Source organism: Carcharhinus amblyrhynchos, unplaced genomic scaffold (assembly GCF_965287045.1).
Source record: "Carcharhinus amblyrhynchos unplaced genomic scaffold, sCarAmb.v2.hapA scaffold_45, whole genome shotgun sequence".
NCBI lineage: Eukaryota > Metazoa > Chordata > Chondrichthyes > Carcharhiniformes > Carcharhinidae > Carcharhinus > Carcharhinus amblyrhynchos.
In genome coordinates this window covers 2,142,043-2,167,512 of record NW_027649786.1, presented here as the reverse complement: position 1 = coordinate 2,167,512, position 25,470 = coordinate 2,142,043, and the positions used below count along the sequence as shown (strand labels likewise).

Here is a 25,470-nt window from a genome sequence, read left to right as displayed (position 1 = left end):
AGCCTGTGTCATCAAGTAGAAATAGAGTTTGAATTTTTTGGCTCGATGTTGTAGGCTGACTTTTACATGAGATCGACAATTATGGTAATAAAAATCTACATTTTTACAAGAGCCGGGCTGTCAGGGTGGCAGATTCCCGAACACAATTCGTGACTAACTTGGGTTTATCTGATTTCTGTTACGTATTTTCCACACCCTTTTCTGGGTGTGGTTTATAATAATATTACTGCTGAAGTCAGGAAATGAAAGTGAAAGTATTTCACTGAACGTTGATCACCATTTTACTCAGAGCACAGAACAAGGTGATCAGTCTGTCGAGAAGGAAGATGAACTTTCCTGTGCTGTTTGCCATGATCTGTATAAAGATCCTGTTTTAATCGACTGTGATCACAGCTTCTGTCGATCCTGTATAACCCAGTACTGGGAGGAAGCTGTCACTGCCTCCTGCCCCGTCTGTAGAAAAGAGTCTTCCTCCAGGGATCTGAGACCCAACCGCACTCTCTCCAACATGGTGGAACCGTTTGTAAAAAGTGACAAAGTTGATAAAATTCAACCAGAATGCAGCCATCACCAGGAGAAGCTGAAAGTTTTCTGTAAAACTGACAATCAGCCCATCTGTGTCGTTTGTCAGACTTCAAAAAATCATCAAAACCACGAGATGCTGCCAGTGGAAGAAGCTGCTGAAGAGTTTAAGGTGAGGAGATCCTGTGTAAAATAAAACACAGAAACAGATAACAGAATCCTCAACAGGGAACAGTCATAGATTTGGGTTTGAGTATCTCTCAATATTTATTATTAAATTCTTCAGGATGCAAGTTTACAAAAGAATTCAAAGTTACAGGCAAGAAATGAGAGAGAATCATGATGGTTGTTTTCAGCGAGCTGCCAGTTGCAATCTTATGGCACTTAGTGCAAAAAAAAGAGCCAGAATGCGGTTCTTGCCAGTAGGGGGGAGGAGATGGAGCCTGAGCTCGCTGGTAAAGCCAGCTGCAGAGATCTTGGCGTGCCGTTATACAAGGTCCCCGATCTCCCAGTGCACTGGGAAATCTCCTGCCTCCCAAATTGGGGTGGCACGGCGGCACACAGTGGTTACACTGCTGCTTCGCACTGCCGGGAACCAGGGTCAATTCTTGAGGGACTGTGTGGAGTTTGCGCATTCTCTCCATGTCTGTGTGGGTTTTCTCTGCTGCTTCGGTTTCCTCCCACACTCCAAAGATGTGCAGGTTAGGTTGGTTGGCCATGCTAAATTGCCACTTAGTGTCCCCAAGATCTATATGTTAGGGGGATTAGCGGGGTTAATACGTGAGGTTACGTGGATAGAGGCTGGGGAAGATGCTCTGTCAGAGTGTCGGTGCAGGCTGATGGGTCAAATGGCTTCCCTCTGCATCGTAGGGAGTTTATGATTCTATGTGATAAGGGGATCTTACAACAGATGGTCAAAACTTTGGTCACAGAGGTAGTTTCTCTGGAATGTCCCAAAGAAGAAAGACAGAGTTTTAAGGAGGAAATTGCAGAGTTTGAGGCCTAGTCAAGTGAGGGCACTACTGTCAATAATAGAGCAGATTCAGAGATATTCAAAAGGCAAGAAATATACAAGCTGCTAGAGAAAAATAATGATCACATGAAAATATCAGGCACATCCAGTAAATTGGAATATTTATATGTTTTAAAAAACTATTGGACTGCTTAAAGTCAGGGGCAGTTTGGATAGGTTAATGCAGCTAGTGCTCGTACTTTTGATGAGACTAGCAACAGGTCAAACAGATGCTTTCCAAGGGCAAGCTGGTAACAATGTGAAATAGAACATAAAGGGTCTGAAGATGTATTAACATTTCAAAGGAGGAGACTTTGCATTTACATTCTAAAATGTAAACTCACGAAATGAAGGTAATTAAGTTTCACTTCTGAAGAATGGTGGCACAGTGGTTAGCACTGCTGCTTCACAGCACCAGGGACACTGGTTCGATTCCCGGCTTGGGTCATTGTCTGTGTGGAGTTTACATGTTCTCCCTGGGTGGGCTTCCTCCGGGAGATCTGGTTTCCTCCCACAGTCTGAAAGACATGCTGGTTAGGAGCATTGGCCTGAACAGGCACCAAAGTGTGGCGACTAGGGAAATTTTACAGTAACTTCATTGCGGTGTTAATGTAAACCAACTTGTGACGAACAAATAAACTTTACTTTAAGAGGCTAGTTCAGATACGGGAAGATCAAAAAGGGAAAAAACGATATCAGAAGCATCCAACTTATCCAACTGTAGATGTTTTGAGAACTCAGCCAACAGCAAGCTGCATCCACAAAGAAAGCCTGCCTTGTAAAACCAGTTGATTTGCTCTATTTCACAAGCAACCCAAAATAGATAAAACTGCCTGGTATGGTAACTATTGCTGAATGTGTCACACTTTTTGAGATATGACCAACTCACTAAGTTAACATTTTATGACAAAAAACAGAACTTCTGTGGTAATCACTTATTGACTTTATGATGTCGACATCAGAGTTGTTTATTAGTAAGAGGCAGAAACAGAAAGGCAATGGGCTGACCAGTTGAATGAACACATTAACAGTAGAGATAATTTCTGAATACTACATAAGAACATAAGAAATAGGAGCAGGAGTAGGCCATCTAGCCCCTCGAGCCTTCCCTGCCATTCAATAAGGTCATGGCTGATCTGAAGTGGATCAGTTCCACTTACCCACCTGCTCCCCATAACCCTTAATTCCCTCATCGATCAGAAATCTATCTACCTGTGACTTAATACTATTTTAAATCAGTTTCAGTTTCAGTTTAAATCAGAATACTATTTTAAATCAGTTTAAAACATAAAAATCAAAACATGGTTGAACTTCATACCTTGAGCAACATATTATTCTTTGATATTCCTAATTTCAATGTTTAGAAAGTCAGGTGGTGCCTAAATCTGGGGACTGATCCCAAACACCAGTTTTACACAGACAGCAAACTGGAAGTTTACATCAAACTGCTACACGTGAAGAAACTGAAGCCTCATAAAAACCTGAGAGCTCAGAGAATTTTAATTTTAACCAAATGTTATTTAATTTTTGGGTGTGTATTTCTGAAAATTGTACAAATTAACTGATGTTTTTGTTTAGGAAGAACTGCGAAACTCACTGAAGCCTGTCCAGGACAAGAAGAAGGAATGCTGCGCTGTAAAAAGTGATTACGAGAAAACATTAACCCACATTCAGGTATTTCTGATTTTATTTTACTTTCCATTCTATACACTTACAGAATTACAAGATGCAGGATCCTGTGTTCATATTATAGATATAAAGAGAGAGTGGAGATGGTGTATAAAATATTCACAAGGTTGATCCTGGAACTATGTGGGTGGCACGGTGACACAGAGGTTAGCACTGCTGCCTCAGAGCACTAGGGACCTGGATTCTATTCGTGGTTTGGGTCACTGACTGTACAGAGTCTGCATGTTCTCCCCGTGTCATAGAGTCATAGATTCATAGAGATTTACAGCATGGAAACAGGCCCTTCGGCCCAACTTGTCCATGCCGCCCTTTTGTTTTAAAACCCCTCAGCTAATCCCAATTGTCCGCATTTGGCCCGTATCCCTCTGTATCCATCGTACCCTTGTAATTATCTAATTGTTTTTTAAAAGATAAAATTGTTTCTGCCTCTACTACTACCTCTGGCAGCTTCTTCCAGACATTCACCACCCTCTTTGTGAAAAAATTGCCCCTCTAAACACTTTTGTACCTCTCCCCTCTCACCCTAAACCTATGCCCTCTAGTTCTGGATTCCCCTACCTTTGGGAAAAGATATTGACTATCTAGCTGGTCTGCGCCCCTCATTATTTTATAGACCTCTATAAGGTCACCCCTCAGCCTCCTACGCTCCAGAGAAAAATGTCCCAGTCTATCCAGCCTCTCCTTATAACTCAAACCATCAAGTCCCGGTAGCATCCTAGTAAATCTTTTCTGCACTCTTTCTAGTTTAATAATGTCCTTTCTGCATGGGTTTCCTCTGGGTGCTCCCATTTCCTCCACAGTTCGAAAGATGTGCTGACGAGATGTACCCTCAGTGTACCCGAAAAGGCGCCGGAGTGTGGCAACTAGGGGATTTTCAGAGTAACTGCATTGCAATGTTAATGTAAGCTGACTTGTGACACTAACAAATAAACTTTAAAATTTAAAAGAGTTTAAATTGGAAAGATTGAACTGGCTGTGGCTCTTTTCTCTGAAAAAGATTATGGGGAATGGGGGGGGAGATGGGGACCTGATAAGGGTCTTTCAAATGAAGAAAGGATTGATAGTCTGGAAGTGGGCCAGAATTTTATGCTTGGATGTGTATCTGACCTGGTTCGAGAATAAAATTTCATGAAACGACATTGAGTACGATTTCCCGACATCACCACGCACGTGTAAAAATCGTATGCGGCCCACAGAGCAGCAACACTTTCTCTCATTGTGAGCTCATTGTTGTGTGAGTACAGAGTTGTTCCTGAGTTTCTCAGTAATTCTTTAGCTTTTATTAGCGTGCCCTTTCAGCATTTCGGGACTGCATCATCACAAGAAAATTTCCGTGAGGATTGGAGCAAGTGATCCCTCTGTATCTGCTCTAATGGGGAGAATGTATTCAGCTGGTGTGATCTCCTCTGAAGAGGAACAGAGGAACAGGAGGGAGAGGAGGCAAGGCGAGTGCAGGCAGGATCCCAGCCAGAGACCGTTGAGAGGCACAGGCTGAGTTGGTGGTGGGGCTCAGCAGGGAGACCAAGGCGGGTGGGGATGCCACAGACACCATTACTCATTGGTTAGAGTATACAAGCAGAGCACCAACCTGTAATAATGTCTGAGGTCCATGACATTGGAGGTTACGCCTCTCCAGGGATAGGGACTTATGCATCCTCGAGAGTGGTGGTGCAGAGGTCCAGTGGATTGCTCAAGATGCGCTTCTGATACTTTGACTGATCCAAAGGATTGCAAACACTATACAGTTACAAGCCCATGCAGCATCTGGCGACTGTTCAAAACACCTCAGCCCATTACAGTAAAGAAAACACTTACATTAGCTTAGATTAACAGGAAAAGAACGTATACATTTGCCATCCCTAACACAAGCTTCAAAATGACAAATAATATCACCCATGACACGTCCCTATTGTGCTGAAGGTGCCTTAGATTGACGCCTCTGGGTGCTGTGTCTTAGTGCACCCCTACCATGACTTTCCCCTTCTCCCCTCTCTGGCAGTGACATTGGAGGCAGCCTGCTGACTTTGCTCTCCAGGTGGGCCGTTGGTGGTAGTCCTCTGACTGGTGGAGCCTGAGTTGTCTCCGGCTGGGAGGGAGAATCCAGCCCCATGGCTGGCCATTCCGCAGGAACTGTGGCTTCATCACGGCAAAGAGTGGAGAAGCTGCTGCCCTCGTTCGGAATGCCCTGTGAGAACGAAGAACAAAATCAGCCCGGGAAACGGGCCCTTCGGCCCAACGAGCCCACGCCGACATCTCAACACCACCAGTCCCCCTCTCCACCTACGACCCCTGTCTATTGTTTTATGGCCATCCAGATTGAGGGAAACTGATTTCGGGACAATTTATTCCTGCCAACCAGCCTAACAGCACATCTTTGGGGTGTGGGAGGAAACCGGAACATCCAGAGAAAACCCTCGCAAGCACGGGGAGAATGCGCAAACTCCCACAGACACCGGCCCAAATCCATGTGTCTGCACAGCAATCAGTGATAGTCACTGAGCTGTCGTCTTGCCCAGTATCTTGTCCAGTTTAGGCACACACTAACGACATGAAGCACTAGGCCAATCTCGAACAACCAAGAGCAGCCCCAGTACGACCCATCGCGTGTATGCCCCTCATCGGACATGAGGTGGACCGACTTAAAACCTGTGAATGAAAAGAGAAAAAACATTATCATACCATACCCATTTACATTACCAGGGATGCCCCAATGCTAATGACCCTTATTTAAAACAATCTCCTATATCCACCCATCTCCAACTCAAGTCATGTGCCTGTCCAAGTTACTCTTAAATGACTCTAGCGTGTTTGCCTCCACCACCTTACTTGGCAGAGCATTCCATACCCCACTACCCTCTGTGTGAAAAACCTCCCTCTAATATCTGTGTTGTACGTCTCCCCCCTAACCTTAAGTCCATGGCCCCTTGTCCTACATGTCTCTATCATAGGAAATAGCTTACCTCTGTTTACTCTATCTATACCCTTCATAATCTTATATACCTCTATTAGATCTGCCCTCAGTCGGCGTCTTTCAAGGGAAAAGAGCCCCAATTTCTTCAATCTTTCCTCATACCTGAGTCCTTCCATACCAGGCAACATCCTGGTAAACCTCCTCTGCACTCTCTCCAGAGTCTCCACGTCCTTCCGGTAGTAAGGCGACCAGAACTGGACGCAGTACTCCAAATGCGGCCTAACCAACGTTCTGTACAACTGCAACATTAGACTCCAGCTCTTATATTCTATACCCCTTCCTATAAAGGCTAACATACCATAGGCTTTCTTCACCACACTCTCCACTTGCACTGCCACCTTCAAAGACTTGTGCACTTGCACCCCCAGGTCTCACTGCGATTCTATACTCCTTACAGGTTTACCCTTTACCATATAACTCCCCCTACATTATTCCGGCCAAAATGCATCACCTCACATTTATCTGGATTAAACTCCATTTGCCATGTATCTGCCCAATCAACCAGCCTATCAATATCCCGCTGTATTGCCAGACACTGCTCCTCACTGCCCGCCAATCCAGCCATCTTGGTGTCATCAGCAAATCTGCTGATCACACCACCTACTCCCTCTTCCAAATCATTTATATACACTACAAAGAGAAGAGGTCCCAGTCCTGAGCCCTGCGGCACACCACTAGTGACAGACCTCCAGCTAGAAAAAGACCCCTCCACTACTACTCTCTGACTCCTCTTTGTAAGCCAGTTCTCTACCCATCTAGATACCTGACCACATATCCCATGAGCTTTAATCTTCTGTACCAACCTATCATGAGGGACTTTGTCAAATGCCTACTGAAATCCATATAGACGACATCAACGGCTCGTCCTTTGTCGACCGTTTTTGTCACCTCCTCAAAGAATTCTACCAGATTTGTAAGGCAAGCCTTTCCCTTGACAAAGCCATGCTGCGTATCCTTAATCAGATCGCAACGCTCTAAGTGCACAGACATCCTATCCCTAAGAGTCTTCTCCATCAACTTACCTACCTCTGACATTAAGCTCACCAGCCTATAGTTACCCGGGCTATCCCTCCTACCCTTTTTAAACAACGGTACCACGTTCGCTATCCTCCAGTCCTCTGGGACCTCACCTGTGTCCAAAGAAGAGACAAAGATTCGCGTCAGAGGCCCAGCAATCTCATCCCGCACCTCTCTAAGCAGCCTAGGATAAATGCAATCAGGCCCCGGAGATTTATCGGTTTTAATGCCATCTAAAAGCCCTAACACTTCTTCCCTCGTAATCGATAGATCTTTCAATTGGTCTACTGCTCCCTCAATGACCGTACTAGACATCAAGCCCCTCTCCTTCGTGAATTCCGACGCAAAGTAAACATTCAGGATCTCCCCCATTCCCTCTGCCTCTAAGCACAATTCCCCACGTCTGTCCCTGAGAGGACCGATTTTACCCCAGCCATCCTTTTGTTCTTAAGATAGGAGTAAAATGCCTTTGGATTCCCCTTAACCCTACCTGCCAAAGCCATCTCATGCCCCCTCTTTGCTCTCCTAACTCCCCGTTTGAGATCCCTCCTTCTCTCTGTATTCCTCCAACGCTCTCTCCGTTCCCAGCTGCTTAGACCTGACATATGCCTCTCGTTTCTTCCTAACCAGGTCTTCTATATCTCTAGTAATCCACGGTTCCCTAATCCTACCTTTCCCATCCTTTCTCCTAACTGGCACGTGCCTTTCCTGCACCCTTTGCAGTTTTCCCTTGAAAGACTCCCACATGCCTAACGTGGTCTTGCCTTCCAACAGCCTATCCCAGTCTGTATCCCTAAGCTCCTGCCTAATCCGGCTGTATCTAGCCTTCCCCCAATTTAGCACCCTCCCCTGAGGACAGCTCTCGTCTTTTTCCATTCGTATCCTAAAGTAGACGGAGTTGTGGTCACTATTAGCCACATGTTCACCTACCGCAACCTCAACCACCTGACCCGGCTCATTTCCCAGAACTAAATCCAGTATCGCCCCCTCTCTAGTCGGGCTATCTACATACTGTTGCAAGGATCCTTCCAATACACATCTTACAAATTCCTCCCCATCAGACCCCCCAGCTCTAGGCACCTTCCAATCCACCCCAGGGAGATTAAAATCTCCCACTACAACAATCCTATTCTTCCTACACTTATCCAAAATGTCCCTACATATACCCTCTTCCACTGCCCGTGGGCTATCAGGTGGCCTATAGTACACTCCTAGCATAGTAATGGCCCCCTTCCTATTCCTCAACTCCACCCACAGAGACTCAATTTCCAGCCCCTCCATGTTATCCTCCCTCTGCACTGCTGTGATCTGCTCCCTAACTAAGAGTGCCACTCCCCCTCCTCTTTTCAACCCACCTCTATCACGCCTAAAACACTTATACCCTGGAATATTTAGCTGCCAGTCCTGCTCCTCCTTTAACCACGTCTCTGTCACTGCCACCACATCTAAATTCCTCGCGAACATCAAGGCCCGAAGTTCATCCAACTTTCCCGTCACACTCCTCGCATTAAAACAGATGCACCTAAGACCCTCAGGCCCTCTCGGATCCTTCTTCTCCTGGGGGATTTTCCTATCATCTAGACTTCCCCTGACCTCCAACTCACTCCCAGTGCCTGAGCTGTCTCTCTCCTCCCCACCACCCCCTCCACACTAGTTTAAACCCTGCCTAAACACTCCAGCCAACCTCCCAGCTAAAATATGTGTCCCCTTCCCATTTAAGTGTTCCCTATCCCTCTTATACAAGTGCCCTTCCTTTGCAAAGACTTCCCAATGGTCAACAAAACTAAAACCCTCAGTCCTGCACCAATCCCTCAGCCACGCATTCAGCTGCAGGATCTCATTATTCTTATCCCTGCTATTGCTGGGCACTGGCAACAGCCCAGAGATCACCACCCTGGAGGCCCTGCACTTCAGCCTGGCTCCCAACTCCCTGAACTGCATACGTATTTCCCCCCTACTCTTCCTTCCTATGTCCTTCTCTCCTACATGTATAATTACATCCGCCTGGGTCCCTTGGCACTTCAACATTCCCTCTACCCTCTCCGACACATCCTGTACCCCTGCTCCAGGGAGGCAGACCACCATCCTGGAGTCCCGCTTTTGCCCACAGAACCGCCTATCAATTCCTCTAACCCTCCCGTCCCCCACCACTATCTCACATCCAGCCCCCTTCCTTCCCTCTGAGGCATTTTCCTCTTCCCCTTGTGCCCTTTCCACCTCAGTTGGTGCCTTACCCCTGCTATCTTGAGAGACTACCCCTGGGGTAGTCTTTGGAACATTACTCCTCTTCTTTTTCCCCTTCCTAACTGTAACCCACCCATCCCCCCTCCTTGGCTCTGGGATCCCCTCTTGAATCTGGTTCCTATTCATTAGTGCCTCATTTTCCCTCACTAAAAATAAATCCTCCAGCCTCAACTCCAGTTGCCTAACCCGGGCCCTCAAACGCTGCAACTCCAGACATTTGGTGCAGATGTGGACTCTCTGGAGATGCTGTGTCTCCAGGAACTCCCACATATTGCACCTTACACAGCTGACACGTCTCCCTGCCATTTATTTGACTACCCTTAGACCTATGGACACACTTTGAAAAATTTGACCGGTAACTCACCTTGCCTAACCCTGAGGAACCATAGAAACAACAGGAAGCTCAGCCAGCAGCGTGAATTGCATTTGGACCTCTCTGCTCATCAGTGATGGACAGCACTTAGCAGAGACACTTGGTTCCTCATCCATCACTCACACTGGCAGTGATCTCCTGAGGTCGCAGTCAGTGCGCTGGTTTGCAGGTTCAAACACTTCCCCTGGAATTCCTGAGGGTGTCCGTTAAGCTGTCTCTTCAGTCGTCACTCTGTCAATTGAGGAGGCTGTGCACTCAGTGCTCAGGGTTAACACAGTGCTCAGGTTCCACACAGATTCCTCAATGATGGAGACCATGGCATTCAGATCCTCGTGGATCTCTGCCCTTTCTGCCCACGCATCCCGCTGGATATGCAGCTTCAGAGGCTCACCATCTGCCCCGGACTCAGCATGGTCCTGGTCTTCAGCAGTGCTCCCAATGTCAGCATCCTGGGATCACTTTGCCTCTTCCACCTCCTCATGTGGGTGTGCTGGACCCTCACCACTGTGCACCACCTGTAAAGGTGATGACCTAACACCCACCAACATGTGAGTATCTGAACTGATGCCTGGCTCTGAGGTACAGCGTGACACAGGCGCCGGAGCAATGTTCCCTTGGCGCTTAGGGGGAGGTGCTTGGGGTGGACTGCGGCTGGTGCAGTTGGCTCATCTGTGGAAAGAAGCCACATCAGTCAATTCCATCATCAACGTCACTACACATGCAAGGCTGCCTGTTGAGACACTGGAGTGATGTTGTACTGTCTGTATTGGAGCTTCAGAGGCCACTCTGGCTGGGGCAGCTCACTTTCTAATGAGGGTCCCATGACATGTTCCTATGGCACACACATCTGGGACCTGCACTCTTACCTTCATCCCAGATCTCACCAGGACTGGAGGAATGAGCTGGCTGGTGGAAATTCAACTCGAGAGCATTTCTCTCACTCTGAGTGAGGACCAGCAGATTGGGGATTCCCCCACTGGCTCAGCGGCACTCTGCAGCTTTGTGACTTGTCTTCTCCTGACAGGGGAGACTTCCATCTTTCTTAAGGTTCATTCACAATGTCCCCTCCCTCACATTGGCAATTGGCAGACCATTAAACACTGGCACACCTTCGCCTGCAAAGCACCACAGCCTATTGTGCTGACAGTCCAGCCTTAGCAGGGCAGGTTTCAGTGCAGTTGATACACATACTCAGACCTCTGAGCACTGAGGAGACTGAACACCTAACTACACCTCTACACAGGTCCATGCCATCTCTGCACTAACCCTTATCAACCACAGAAGATTATCAAACCTTTTGCAGCACAGCAGCTAGGTACAGCACCACAACCTGGTGTCCACTGACCTGGGTGGTAGTCACCGACCAGGCCTTCTTTGTCAGGTGGGGCACTTTCTTTCCCTGAGCATCCAAATGTGCCACTTGGCACTGACATCCTGCACTAGCACATCCAGGCACGCATTGGTGAAACAGGGGGCAGGTAGCCCACCCAACTTGCCCACACGCTTTCCCTGCCTTCCTGGTGCCGATGGAGTGACTATACACAGCTATTTATAACTGTTAAATAAACCTCACTCAGCTTCCCCCACAACTCCAGCCAGTCTTCAGGGAATTGTCTCCTCCGAATTAAACCTCCTGCCCGTTCCTCATTGGACCCAGTGCCCGACACATTCACACCTGCGCACAGTGTTAGCCCAACTAGCAGACGCGTTACACTCTGGCCAGGCCTGAATTGGTCACCCAGTGTAATCTCACATTAACAACAGGAACAGTTTCACATCTGCTCCCACCCACACTGACTTCGGGTGCACCCCGAGAGGAACATCAGGCCATACAGGAGGTGTTTTTATTTGAGAAAGAATCTAAAACCTAGATTTTAAATCAAAAAATAGTCCCTACTAAAGCAAACAGAGAAATCAGCAACTCGATCCCCCAGTTAAAGCTCCCTCTCTTGAATAAGTGACCATCTGGTAATCATTTGTCTAAACATCTAATCGATTAACTAGATGTCACTACATTAAGGAATAATATTCTTTATATAAAATAAATCAGATAAACAGCCCCACTGGCTTGGTCATAGAAGACAGAGGGTAGCAGTGGAAGGGTGTGTTTCTGAATGGAAGGCTGTGACAAGTGGAGTTCCTCTGGGATCAGTGTTGGGACCTTTGCTGTTTGTAATATGTGTATAAATGATTTGGAGGAAAATATAGCTGGTTTGACTAATAAGTTTGTGGGCGACACAAAGGTTGGTGGAATTGTGGATAGCGATGGAGACTGTCAGAGGATACAGCAAAATATAGATTGGTTGGACACTTGGACGGAGAGATGGCAGATGGAGTTTAATCCGGACAAATGTGAGGTAATGCATTTGGAAGGTCCAATACAGACGGGAAATATACAGTAAATGGCAGATTCCTTAAGAGTACTGATAGGCAGAGGGATCTGGGTGTGCAGGTACACAGGTCACTGAGAGTGACAATGCAGGTAGAGAAGGTAGTCAAGAAGGCACACGGCATGCTTACCTTCATCAGCCAGAGCACTGAGTTTAAAAATTGGCAAGTCATGTTGCAGCTTCACAGAATCTTAGTGAACCTGCCCTGCGAAGGCTGGACTGTCAGCACAATAGGCTGCAGTGCCCTTGGAATATAGTGTTCAGATCTGGTCGGCACACTACCAGAAGGATGTGAAGGTTTTAGAGAGGGTACAGAAAAAATTTACCAGGATGGTATGTAGAGCATTAGCTACAAGAATTAGCTTTGGAGAAACTTGGTTTGCTCTCACTGGAGCGACGGAGGTTGAGGGGAGACCTGATAGAAGTCTACAACATTATGACAGGCATGGACAGAATGGTTAGTCAGCAGCTTTTTCCGAGGGTCGAAGAATCAATTACTAGCGGGCGTAGGTTGAAAGTGCGAGGGACAAGGTTTAAAGGAGTGTAAGAGGCAAGTTTTTTATATAGAGGGTGGTGGGTGCCTGGAACTCGTTGCCAGGGGAGGTAGTGGAAGCAGATATGATGGTGAATTTTAAGGGGCATCTTGATAAATACATGAATAGGATGGGAATGGAGGGATATGGTCCCTGCAAGGGTAGGGGGTTTTAGTTCACTTGGGCAGCATGGTCGGTGCAGGCTTGGAGGGCCAAAGGACCTGTTCCTGTGCTGTAATTTTCTTTGTTCTTTGTCAAATTATCAGGATTGGAAATTAACAGGATTGGGAAGTTTTTCTCTCTAATATTCTGATATGGACAGAACTGCTCAGGCTGAACAACCTTTTAAACATCCTCATTTGATTTTTCAATCTCACTGATATTTTCTAAAGGATCAAAGTGTAAAGACAGAGAAACAGATTAAAGCTGAATTTGAAAAACTTCACCAGTTTCTCCGTGAGGAAGAGAGGATTGTGTTGGAAGATCTGAAACTTGAGAAAGAGAAAAAGAGTCAGGAGATGAAGGAGAGGATTGAGAAGATAACGGAGGAAATCTCATCGCTTTCAGTCACTGTTCAGGATATTGAACAAGAGCTGAGTGAACAGGACAATATCAAGTTTTTAACGGTAACTGTTTCTTTATTTTTCTCTGCTTCACCGTCTTGAAGAATGAGCAGGTTGTGTCATCAAAATCTAGAATATAAAACTCACTGACCAAAATTACCCCAATCACCTGTGACATTTGGATTTCTCTGTCTCACACTAAGATCACTAACGGCTGTCTTTAACATGGAAATGACGAAATCTGGAGCTTGTTTAGAGTAATATTATAGAGGGATAGTTTCATCAAATTAAACAATGAAGAAAATCAGCTTCATACAAAGTGAGAAACCCTCAGAATGATCAGACCATTCTCCCCTGAGTGTACATTTCCAGTACAGCTGTTGGTCTGAGACTGGGAACAACAATCCAGGATCCTGCCAGGCTTTGCTTTATGATTGCAAAAATATACTTTATTCATAAAATATCTTAAAGAACACGCCAAACATTTCAAAATGACCATCACACAAAGTGCAATTATTCAGCTTCTTTATCTACATTCTGTTAAACATTGAGCTACTTCAACACAAAGAAACATTATGGACATTTCAAAATGGCCCTTACAGATGGTGCTAAGGTATTGAAAGATTATCTGCAGAGATCAAGTTGCACCCTGAGTTGCATGAATACAATTGTGAGAAGGATAATATTTACTGTATACATTCAGTGACTCATTTGGTCCAAGAGGGTTCTGCTCCCTTCACTTTACTGTGGTTGAAAGGTCTTAGACAGTGACCTTCCCCAGTGGGATTCTGCAGCAGCTGCCCCAAGCTTCAGTGCGTCCCTCAGCACATCGTCCTGAGCTTTGGAATGTGCCAGTCTGCAGTTTCTTGCGCTGGAAGGCCAACAAGTTTCGGGCAGACCAAAGAGTGTCTTTCACGGCGTTGATGATTCTCCAGCAGCAGCTGATGATTATATTGGAGTGTATCCCTGGGAACAGCCCGTAGAGCACAGAGTCCTGTATCACGGAGCTGCTCATGATGAATCTTGACAAAACCACCTCATCTTTCTCCACACCTTCTTTGCAAAGGCTGATTTCACAAGAGGGTGGACAACAGTCTCTTCAAGGGCAATGTGCAGATGGGGTGAGACTCATGCCTGTAGGAAGGATCTGACGGGAGGGCCTTTCTCACTACCAGCCAAGTTAGGTTTTGGTACTTGTTTGAAATTTCTGGTGATGAGGTGTTCTGCCACATGACCTTAACAGTCTGCTCAGGGAACCATCCAACAGGATCCACCATCTCCTTTCCCTTCAGGGCCTCTAGGCATGCTGACCACTGCCAGATGGGCTTATCATCAAAGATGTTTCTCCACATAAACGTTTCCATGAAGGAAGGTGGTATGGCACAGTCTAAGTACTTGGAACGTTCTGTGGCAATGTGGCCAGACCCATTCTTTACAATACTGAGGACAGATAGAACCTCAGTACGTAGAGGCACCTAATGTTTGCGTACCGAGGATCTACGCACAGCTTCATGCAGCCAGACACAAAGGTGGCCATCAGGATTCGGACAATGTTTGGCATGCTTTTCTCCCCTTTATCTAGAGGTTTGTATATCACTACAAACATGGTCCATTTTTGACCCCCAAATGCAGCAGAAAATGGCTTGCGTGATTGCCACACACAGGAGTGGGGAACGAGTCTGACCTGTGCCATGTACACCAATACTGAGAGCACCTCACACCTGATGACCAGCTTCTTGCCTGCAATGGAGAGGGAGCATCATTCCCATATACCCAGGTTTTGGTTCATTATAGCTACTCGCTCTCTCCAGATTCTAATGCATGCCCTGATCCCTCCAAACCATATTTCCAGTATCCTCAAGCTGCCTGATTTGACAGTAAAGGAGACTAATTGTTGATCCACCCAGTTCCCAAAGAACATGGCCTCACTCTTCCCACGATTTACCATGGCTTCCCAGGCCTGTTTGAACTGGTTGCAGATGTTGATGTTTGTGCATCAACAGCGGATCCGAGCAAAAGACGGCAACATCATCCAAGCACAGTGCCTCTGCTGCCTGGGATTGTCACTGCTCTTATATTTGAATTCTTCCTGGTGGACTCAGCAAATGATTCTAAACAACACACAAACAGGAGAGAGGGGCAGCCCTGCCTGACTACAGATTTAATTGGAAAGCTTTCTGATTCTCACCCATTAACTGAAACTGCACTACTGGTGTTTGTGTCGAGCAGTTGGATTCAGATTCTCTCCCAAACCCCATTTTGGAGAGCACATCCATCATCTAGGTGTGCAATATTCTGTCAAAGACCTTCTCCTGCTCCAGTCTTATGACCTTTTACCTTCACCTGAACAGACAGCAGAGAGCTCGGTTTAACATCTCAGCTGAAAGCCGCTCCCTGTGACAATGGAGTTCCCACTCAGCTGGTTGCTCATTGAGCTCAGTGTGACTCACAGCAAGTGTAGCTGACATTAGAATTCATTCTGTATGCTTCAGCTTTCCAGCTTACACTAAGTGCTCTGACACTCTATCTGAACAAAAAACGAGGAACAGTACAGTACAGGAACAGGCCCTTCGACCCTCCAAGCCTGCACCAATCACGTCCTATCTAGACCAACTGTCTGTATCTCTCTATTCCCTGTCTGTTTATGTGTCAATCCAGATGAGTTTTAAATGTCGCAAATGTATCTGCCTCAATCAACACCCTTGGCGGTGCATTCCAGGCCAATACTGTCCTCTGTGTAAAAAACCTTCCCCCGCACGTCTCCACTGAACCTTTCCCCTCTTATCTTGAACTTGTGTCCCTTATAATTGTCATTTGTGTCCTGGGAAAAAGCTTCCAAAAATTCACCTTATCTATGCCCCTCATAATTTTATAAACTTCTTTCATGTCATCCCTCAGCCTCCGTCTTTCCAGGGAGAACAATCCCACTTTATTCAATCTCTCCTCATAGCTAATACCCTCCATACCAGGAAACATCCTGGTAAACCTTTTCTCTCTCCAAAGCCTCCACATCTTCCTGGTTGTGTGGTAACCAGAATTGGACACATATTACAAATCTGGGTGAACCAATGTTTTATATAACTAACATAATTTGCCAACTTTGATACTCGGTGCCCCAGCCAATGAAGGTAAGCATGCCATATGCTTTCTTCACCACCTTTTGCATCTTTGCTGACACTTTTAGGGATCTGTGGACCTGCACACCCAAACCTCTCTCTGTGTCTATGCTCCTGATTGTTCTGGAATTTATTTTACAGCTCCCACCTGAATTGGATCTACCAAGATGCATCACTTCGCATTTGTCCGGATTAAATTCCATCTGCCATTTCTCCACCCAATTGTCCATCCTATCTGTATCCTGCTGTATTCTCTAACAATCTTCATCACTATCCACAACTCCAGCAAACTTAGTATCATCCACAAACTTGCTAATCAGACCAGCTATGTTTTCTTCCAAGTCATTAATATAGATTACAAACAACAGAAGTCCCAACACTGATCCCTGCGGAACATACCAGTTACAGACCTCCATTTAGAAAAGCATCCTTCCACCGTTATCCTCTGTCTTCTATGGCCAAGCCAATTCTGAGTCCATCTAGCTAGTTCACCCTTGATCCCATGTGGTTAAATCTTTTGCACCAACCTGCCATGAGGGACCTTGTCAAATGCTTTACTAACGTCCATGTAGACAACATCCACACCCCTTCCCTCATCAATCATTTTTGTCACCTCGTCAAAAGACTCAATTAAATTAGTGAGAGATGACCTCCCTCATGCAAAACCTTGTGTCGGTCGCGAATAAGACCATTCAGTTCCAAATATGTATAGATCCTAAGAGTCTTCTCCAACAATTTCACTATCACTGACATCAAGCTCACTGAACCATAATTACACAGATTATCCTTGCTACTCTTCTTAAATAACAGGACAACATTGGCTATCCTCCAATCCTCTGGGACCTCACCTGTGGCCAACGAGGAAGCAAAGATTTATGTTAAAGGACCGGTAATTTCATCTCTTGTCTCCCTCAGTTAGCTGAGATAGATGCCATCTGGCCCTGGGGATTTGTCTACCTTAATGCTTTTTAATACAGCTAACATTTCCTCCCTCGTAATGACGACTTGTTCTAAAGGGTTTACATATCCCTCTGAGACACCACCGATCCATGTATCCCTCTCCTTTTGAACACCAATGCAAAGTACAAAATAGGATAACTGCAGACAAAGATTCAAATGCAAGTTTGATGAGCCCCAAGGCTGAACGTAAAACTAACTTTGGAGCTTTATCCATCTTTCTCGGATAGATAGTGATTTAAGAACATAAGAACATAAGAAATAGGAGCAGGAGTAGGCCATCTGGCCCTTCGAGCCTGCCCCGCCATTCAATAAGATCATGGCTGATCTGTCGTGGCTCAGTTCCACTTTCCCGCCCTCTCCCCATAACCCTTAATCCCCTCTCTTATCAAAAACCCATCAACCCGCTTCTTAAAAATATTTAGCGAGGCAGCCTCCACCACTTCAACGGGCAGAGAATTCCAGAGATTCACCACCCTTTGAGTGAAGAAGTTCCTCCTCAACTCCGTTCTGAACTGCCCCCCCTTTATCTTGAGGCTGTGCCCCCTAGTCCTACTGTCTTTTTTGAGCGGGAAGAGTCTTTCCACCTCTATCCTATCCATCCCATTCATCATCTTATACGTCTCAATGAGATCTCCCCTCATTCTTCTAAACTCTAACGAGTACAAGCCTAGTTTATTCAGCCTCTCCTCATAGCTCAACCCCCTCAACTCCGGTATCAGCCTAGTAAACCTCCTCTGCACTCCCTCCAAGGCCAAAATATCCTTGCGCAGGTGCGGCGCCCAAAACTGCACACAGTACTCCAGCTGCGGCCTCACCAATGCCCTATACAGCTGCAGCAAGACCTCCCTACTTTTATATTCAATCCCCCTCGCTATGAAGGCCAGCATCCCATTCGCCTTCCTGACCACCTGCTGCACCTGCAGGCTGGGTTTTTGCGACTCATGCACAAGGACCCCGAGGTCCCTCTGCACCGTCGCCTGCTGCAGTTTTTCGCCACGTAAGTAATAGTCCTTCCTACCATTCTTCCTACCAAAGTGGACCACCTCACACTTGCCAACATTAAATTCCATTTGCCATTTCCTGGCCCATTCGCCCAGCCTATCTAGATCCTTCTGCAGACTCTCCACACCCTCCGCACAATTTGCCTTTCCCCCAATCTTGGTGTCATCAGCAAATTTCGACACCCTACACTCGGTTCCCTCCTCCAGATCATCTATATAAATGGTAAATAGCTGAGGCCCCAGCACCGACCCCTGGGGCACCCCACTAGTCACCAACCGCCAATCCGAATAGCACCCATTGACCCCCACTCTCTGCCTCCTATTTGACAACCAATCCTCTATCCACGCTAACACCCTACCCCCAACTCCATGTCCTCTGACCTTCTGCAGTAACCTCTTGTGAGGTACCTTATCAAACGCCTTCTGAAAATCCAGAAAGACCACATCCACCGGCTCTCCTCTATCCACCGCCCTAGACACATCCTCATAGAACTCCAGTAAATTGGTCAGACACGACTTCCCTTTAATGAAACCGTGTTGCGTCTGCCCTATCAAGCAATTCCCTTCAAGATGCCTCGCAATTTCCTCCTTAATGACGGATTCTAACATTTTACCTACCACAGACGTTAAACTAACCGGCCTGTAATTCCCCGCCTTTTGCCTGGCACCCTTCTTAAACAACGGCGTAACATTAGCCGTTTTCCAATCCTCCGGCACTTCCCCGGAATCCAGCGACGTCTGGAAAATAACCACCAAGGCATCCACTATCACCTCCGCCATTTCTTTCAGAACCCTCGGATGCATTCCATCCGGTCCTGGGGACTTGTCCACAATCAGCCCCTCCAGTCTGTCGCGCACCACCTCTCTAGTAACAGTAATGTCATTAAGACCCTCCAGTCCTACCACCTTTCCATCGCTAACACCCGGCAAATTATTCACGTCCTCCTCCGTGAAGACAGAAACAAAAAAGTTATTCAAGACCTTAGCCATATCCCCATCCCCTACCACTAGGTCCCCTTTCTCATCCGCTAAGGGACCAACGTTCACCCTAGCCAGCCTCTTCCTTTTTATATATTTATAAAAACTCTTGCTATCCTTTTTTATATTAAGTGCTAGCCCAGCTTCATAGCTTCTTCTACCCTCCTTTATCAACTTTTTTGTCAATCTTTGTTGACATTTAAACCTTTCCCAATCCTCTTCTCGCCCACTGCTCTTAGCTACTCTAAATTCCTCCGCTTTTAATTTAACACTTTCCTTCACCTCCTTCGTTATCCACGGCTTATTACCTCTCTTCCTACTGTCCTTTTTAACCATCGGAATAAATTTCTGCTGAGCACCAAGAAAGATCTCCTTAAAGATCCTCCACTGCTCCTCAGCAGACCTACCTTCCAACGCGCTCCCCCAGTCCACATTCGCCAATTCTTCTCTCATCCTACCATACTCCCCTCTATTCAAACAAAGGACACGTGTCCGGGAACCCACTTTCTCCTCCTCCATCTGCAACAGAAACTCCACCATACAATGATCACTCTCTCCAAGAGGATCCTTCACCTCAAGGTCCCTAATTCTACCCGCCTCATTACATAGCACCAGATCCAAGATAGCTCGCTCCCTCGTCGGCTCCAACACACACTGTTCCAGGAAACTATCCCGGCAGCATTCCAAGAACTCCTCCTCGAGCCCACCTCGTCCAACATGGGTCGACCAATCAATATGCAGATTGAAATCCCCCATAACTACTGCCGTCCCATTCCTGCACGCCGCACTTATTTGCGCGTTAACAGCCCGCCCCACCTCCAGATCATTATTCGGGGGCCTATAGACGACACCCACCAGCGTCTTCCTCCCTTTGCTGTTCCTAATCTCCACCCACAACGATTCCACTTTCTGCTCTTTGGCTCCGATATCATCCCTTGCTACCACCTTGATGCTGTCCTTAATCAGCAGAGCTACGCCACCCCCTCTTTCCTCCTGCCTATCCTTCCTAAACACTTGATAGCCCTGTACATTCATCTCCCAGTCCCTGTCACCTTGCAGCCACGTCTCTGTAATGGCCACCAGATCGTATCCATTTGTGTCGATCTGCGCCACCAGCTCATCCACTTTATTCCGAATGCTTCGTGCATTCAGATAAAGCGCTTTCATCCCAGCCTTCTTCTGGACCCTATTTGCCGTAACGCCACCACTTGGGACATCCTCAGCCTCTTCCCTTACCTGTACCCTATCCTTAACTGTAGACCTCCTAACATCACCTACCCTCGCACCCTCCCCCCCCCTAATTAGTTTAAAGCCCTGTCTACAGTTCTCTTTACTCGATTCGCCAGCACTCTGGTCCCAGCACGATTCAGACCAACCCCATCCCGCCCGAACAAGTCCCACCTACCCCAATACTGGTGCCAATGCCCCATAAATTCGATCCCATTCCTCCCACACCAATCTCTGAGCCACCCATTCACTTCCTTTATCCTGTCAACCCTACGCCCGTCTGCACTCGGTTCAGGCAGTAGCCCAGAGAAGACCACCTTGTCGGTTCTACTTTTTAATTCCATTCCCAGCTTCTCATACTCCCTCCCCAGATCCTCAGTCCGCACTTTGCCTACGTCGCTGGCACCCACATGTACCACCACAACTGGGTTCTCACCCTCCCACTCCAGATTCCTCTGCAGCCCAGCTGCGACATCCTGTACCCGAGCACCAGGCAGACAACACACCCTTCTGTGCACTTTGTCATTGTGACAAAGGACAGTGATTTCTATTGGATAACACTGGGAAAGGTTCACAAAAACATTTGTGTCCAGGACACATACAAATTATAAAATGAAAACATTAAAGTGAATCTCTTCAAACAATCAATTAATTCCAGTTATTGGATATTGATCAGGACTTTACAATTGGATTGTAACTCTGCAGGGGAAAGGTTCACATCCTGCCCACCATGGGAATTGTAGTGGGTGGGGAGCAAATCATGCACAAGTCCGTTGACCTCGGGTGGGATTTTCTGGATGAGGGGTGAGTGCAGCTGGAAAATCCCACTCTGTGAGTCATGTTGAGCAGGAAGATCGACTCATTTGTAATATTGTGGAGTAACTCACGGTCCAGGAAGAGGCAGTCCCATAACTTTCTATATGTAAAATGTACTTTTCTGTGGAATCCAGTCTCTTACTTTACTTTTTGTGATAAAATGTTCTCCAAACATAAACAGTAATAATTGTTCTTGTTCCACAGAAATTTCCGGATATACAGAAAAGGTAAAATTTACACCCTTGATGTGATTTTTATTTCTAACATATTTCTCCCCCAGTCTGGAATGATCCAACACTGACCTTTATCTCCTGTTTCAGAGTGAAACAAACTCTCCCAGAGCCACAGAGGGTTTACCCTTTAATAAATGTGGGGAAGTACATTTGCTCACTGCAGTACAGAGTGTGGAAAAAGATGCTGACGGTGATTAATACAGGTGGGTGTGAGCTTCCTGACACCAGCTATTAGACAGCTCTCTCGATCATTAGTAGAAAGGACTGGTCTTTTTAAAATAAATATACAATTGTATTTGTAACGGATTAGATTTTACTTCAGTCAATTTTCTGTTAAAATACAGAATTGACAGATCAGAGAGTCACAGGACCAGCTCCACCTGCTGAACACACAGTATTGGGAAAGGATATTGTCCATTCAACCTCCCTTTGTGGATCATTAATCCAGCATTCTGTTTTTCTTTTTCCTTCTTCCACAAAACTAGAGCCATCAACATAAATATCTCATCCCTCAGGGTTAATTCCTGCCCTGAATCCTCCCCCAGTTTCCCAAACACCCTGTACAGTACAAGTATGGGCTTCTCCTGGATAGTTGAGATGAGCTGTGAGTTTAGGGTCATCCATTCTGTTTACTTTCATGTTTTTCCCACTTAGTAATAAAGTCCAGCTGGTTATTCTGACACTAGATCCTGTTCCTTCTGTGATTTTTGTGTCTCACAATAGTTGGATTGGATTGTGGTGGGTCAGTAATGTAAGAGACTGGGTGCGGGCGAAAACAGTAAAATGTTTCACTGTCCAACAGCTCACTAACAGATGTCCCTCACAGGTGGAAAATCCCTTTTCCAGGTCTGCTGGGACTCTGCTCACATCGGTTCCCGGTCACAAGTGACTGTTTGTTTCCTGCAGAAGGACTTCACTGAAACTGATGTCAGTGGCTGCAGCTTCCAGATAAAAGTCCTTGTCGGGGTCCACAGCTCCCAGAGCTGGGCCAGTCTGCAAGTCCATTTTCAGTTTAATGAAAGCCTTTTCACATTTGTCATCTCAGTCCCAATACTCCCTGTTCCACTCGAGAGGCTACTGCCTTTTCCAGCTCTTTCCCCACGACCTTAAGGAAAGTCTGTTGGTTTTGTGGCTGGGACACGGGGCGGGATGATTTTCCCCAAAAACTAAGCTCCCAACAGGCGGGAATACGGGAGATTTTCCCATCTGTGTTTTGGGCGAGTTTAGTTGAATGAATTTTCGGCACTGAGTGTATCACAGAGTCAAGGGATTTCCGTTGGTGGGGCGAGTGCACATGCATTGATTTCTCAGTCTGCCGGGAGATTGGTTGACAAGCGCATCCCCCCCTCACCTCCCCCGGTCGCCTGATGGTCAGACCCGGTATCTGTTGGCCTCCCGATGACCGGACCCGGCCTCTAATCGCCGATCCGGCCCCCCGATGGCCACCATCTCACTAAAACCCATGTCCACTTTGTCTGGAGGGGGTCCCACCCTAAAACCTAAAGGTTTGGATATCGCTCCAGCCCCTGTATCAGCTGTAAATCTTCCCAATATAATGGATCCTCCTGTAGATCATAGGAGAGGGTGAATCTACTCCCGTGTTGGACACTCCTGTCTCTACTACCTTTCTCTCCCTCCACTATAATATCTACACATTGTCTATCACACTCATCATACCTGAGTGGACAAGGATACTCAGGCTGGGTACAGTCCCTTCCTGCTGAATTTCCCGGGACACCCTCTCCCTGGGCCACATGGACCTGACCCTGGGGAGTGTTTTCGTGCTGACACCATTTCATTCATCTGTGGGATTTCCGGAAACTCGGGGTGTTTGTCTCGGGTGTCTCTTGACTCCGAGTCCCCTGACTCTGGCCCTTCATTGGTTTCCTCCACTCTCGGACAAACTGTCCACTTCCCCCACAATTGAAACAGGTCGGGATGATCTGCTTTTCCCCGGGTTTAAAGCGCTTCCCCTCTCGCTGCCCCCTCGGTGGGGCCCCGTCATCAGTGACTGGAGTTTCCCTCCGCTGTACAAGGGGAGCCACAGGTTTTGGTGGATCAGGGGCTTCTAACAGGGGCTGCCGGACTGTCCGGTTTCTAACTCACTATCCCTCAAACTGAGGAACACTCACTTCTCCAACCAGCCCCGGGGACACGGCACAGACTAAACCACCATTGACTTGACTCTCTCGCTCTTTAATCCGTCTCTTGTATTCAGCACGGTCCAAGTGTGGCTGCTTGTTTCTGTAACAACCTGATGTTGCTTCACTCCGTCTCTCTCTCTCTCTCTCTCTGTCTCTCTCTCTCTCTGTCTCTCTCTGTGTTTCATGTCCCTGTTCTCCCAGTCCAGCTTTCTCTCTCTTGCAGCCATTGGACAGGATGGCAGGTCCCTCCGGGTCGCATCAGGACACAGGAGGGGAGGCACCTTCAGGGGTCGCATTCGTGTCACCAGCAGACGAGCCCCCCTCTCTCTGCCTGTCGCTCTGTCTCTCTCTCTGTTTCTCTTCCATCGTTTTTACAGATCCCTCATTCAGTTCTCCTGGGCCCCGGCCCCGCCCCCGCCCCCGCCCCCCCACCCAGAGATATGACCCGCCCCTGGCAATGCCACACCCCCCATTCAGGCCCTGCCCCCGCCTAGTCCCGCCCCATCCTGGCTCCGCCCCCAGTCTGACCCCGCCCCCCCAGCCTGTCTCCATTTCTCTCTCTCTGTCACGGGGTTTCCTCAACCTCACTGCAGGGTGTGGTGTCCGGGTAAAACCTTCCCCCCGGGTAGTGTCTTCCCCTTTCCCCTGTGCGCTGTTTAAGCTCTTCCCCGGGGGATGAATTTCTAATTCTGGATCATTGCTGATTTTCCCAATCACTAACCGGCTGTGAAAGTTACAGTGAGTCTGACTAACATTTTATCCGTGTCCATCTGTTCCCAGCTCCAGTCACCTTCGACCCTAATACAGCCCATCCTGAACTTCTCCTGTCTGAGGACCTGAGCACCGTGAGATACACCGGGAAACGGCAGCAGCTCCCTAACAATCCGGAGAGATTTAATTACTATCTCCGTGTCCTGGGATCAGAGGGATTCACATCAGGAAAACATTCCTGGGAGGTGGAGGTGGGAAACAAGACAAAGTGGAGTGTGGGTGTGGCCAAGGAATCCATCAATAGGAAAGGGAAAATCACCCTGTATCCAGGTTCCGGATACTGGGCAATGGCACTGAGAAAGAGGAATAAATACTGGGCTTGTGAGAAACCATGGAAACATTTAGATCTGAGTGTGAATCCGAGAAAGATTCGAGTCTGTCTGGATTATGAGGGAGGGAAGGTGTCCTTTTATAACTCGGATAACAAGTCCCATATCTACACTTTCACTGGTACATTCACTGAGAAACTCTATCCTTATTTCAGTCCATATCTCACTGATGGGGGTAAAAACACAGAACCCCTGAAAATCTGTCCCCGGACAGTAACAATCCAGGAGGATGAGGGTTTTAACCCTTCATCCAAATAAAGACAGTTTCTTGTAGGTGGGGGTGGGGGTGGGGTTTGTTCCTCTGTGGAAGAGGGGTTGGTGTCCTTAGCAGATCCTGCCCCCCTCCCATTATCACACACTGTCAGCGGGGGTCGTCCATTCCTCGGGAGGGTGAGACGGATCCCTCCGGTCCGGCCTGTAACTCCCGGGGATGTGTGAGGACCCCTGCCTGAGGGAGGGCCGGAGGATCCACTCGATATAATCCAGTCACTCGTCACCAAGTCGGACACACTGGAGGCTGGGACGGGCGAGGTCGATGAGGCTGAGCCCACCCGGACACGGGCTGATATCCCCCAGGACCT

General features: G+C 47.2%; 1 protein-coding gene across 1 annotated transcript; it reads left to right on the top strand.

Moving 5' to 3' along the window:
* Positions 1–429: 429 nt before the first annotated feature.
* LOC145337271 (zinc-binding protein A33-like) lies at positions 430–25,147 on the top strand. The gene is made up of 6 exons (XM_080182060.1): positions 430–694; positions 3,113–3,208; positions 13,144–13,377; positions 21,617–21,639; positions 21,733–21,848; positions 24,570–25,147. The coding sequence occupies exons 1-6, from the start codon at positions 509–511 to the stop codon at positions 25,145–25,147; spliced, it is 1,233 nt and encodes a 410-aa protein (XP_080038186.1). The 5' UTR covers positions 430–508.
* Positions 25,148–25,470: the final 323 nt, after the last annotated feature.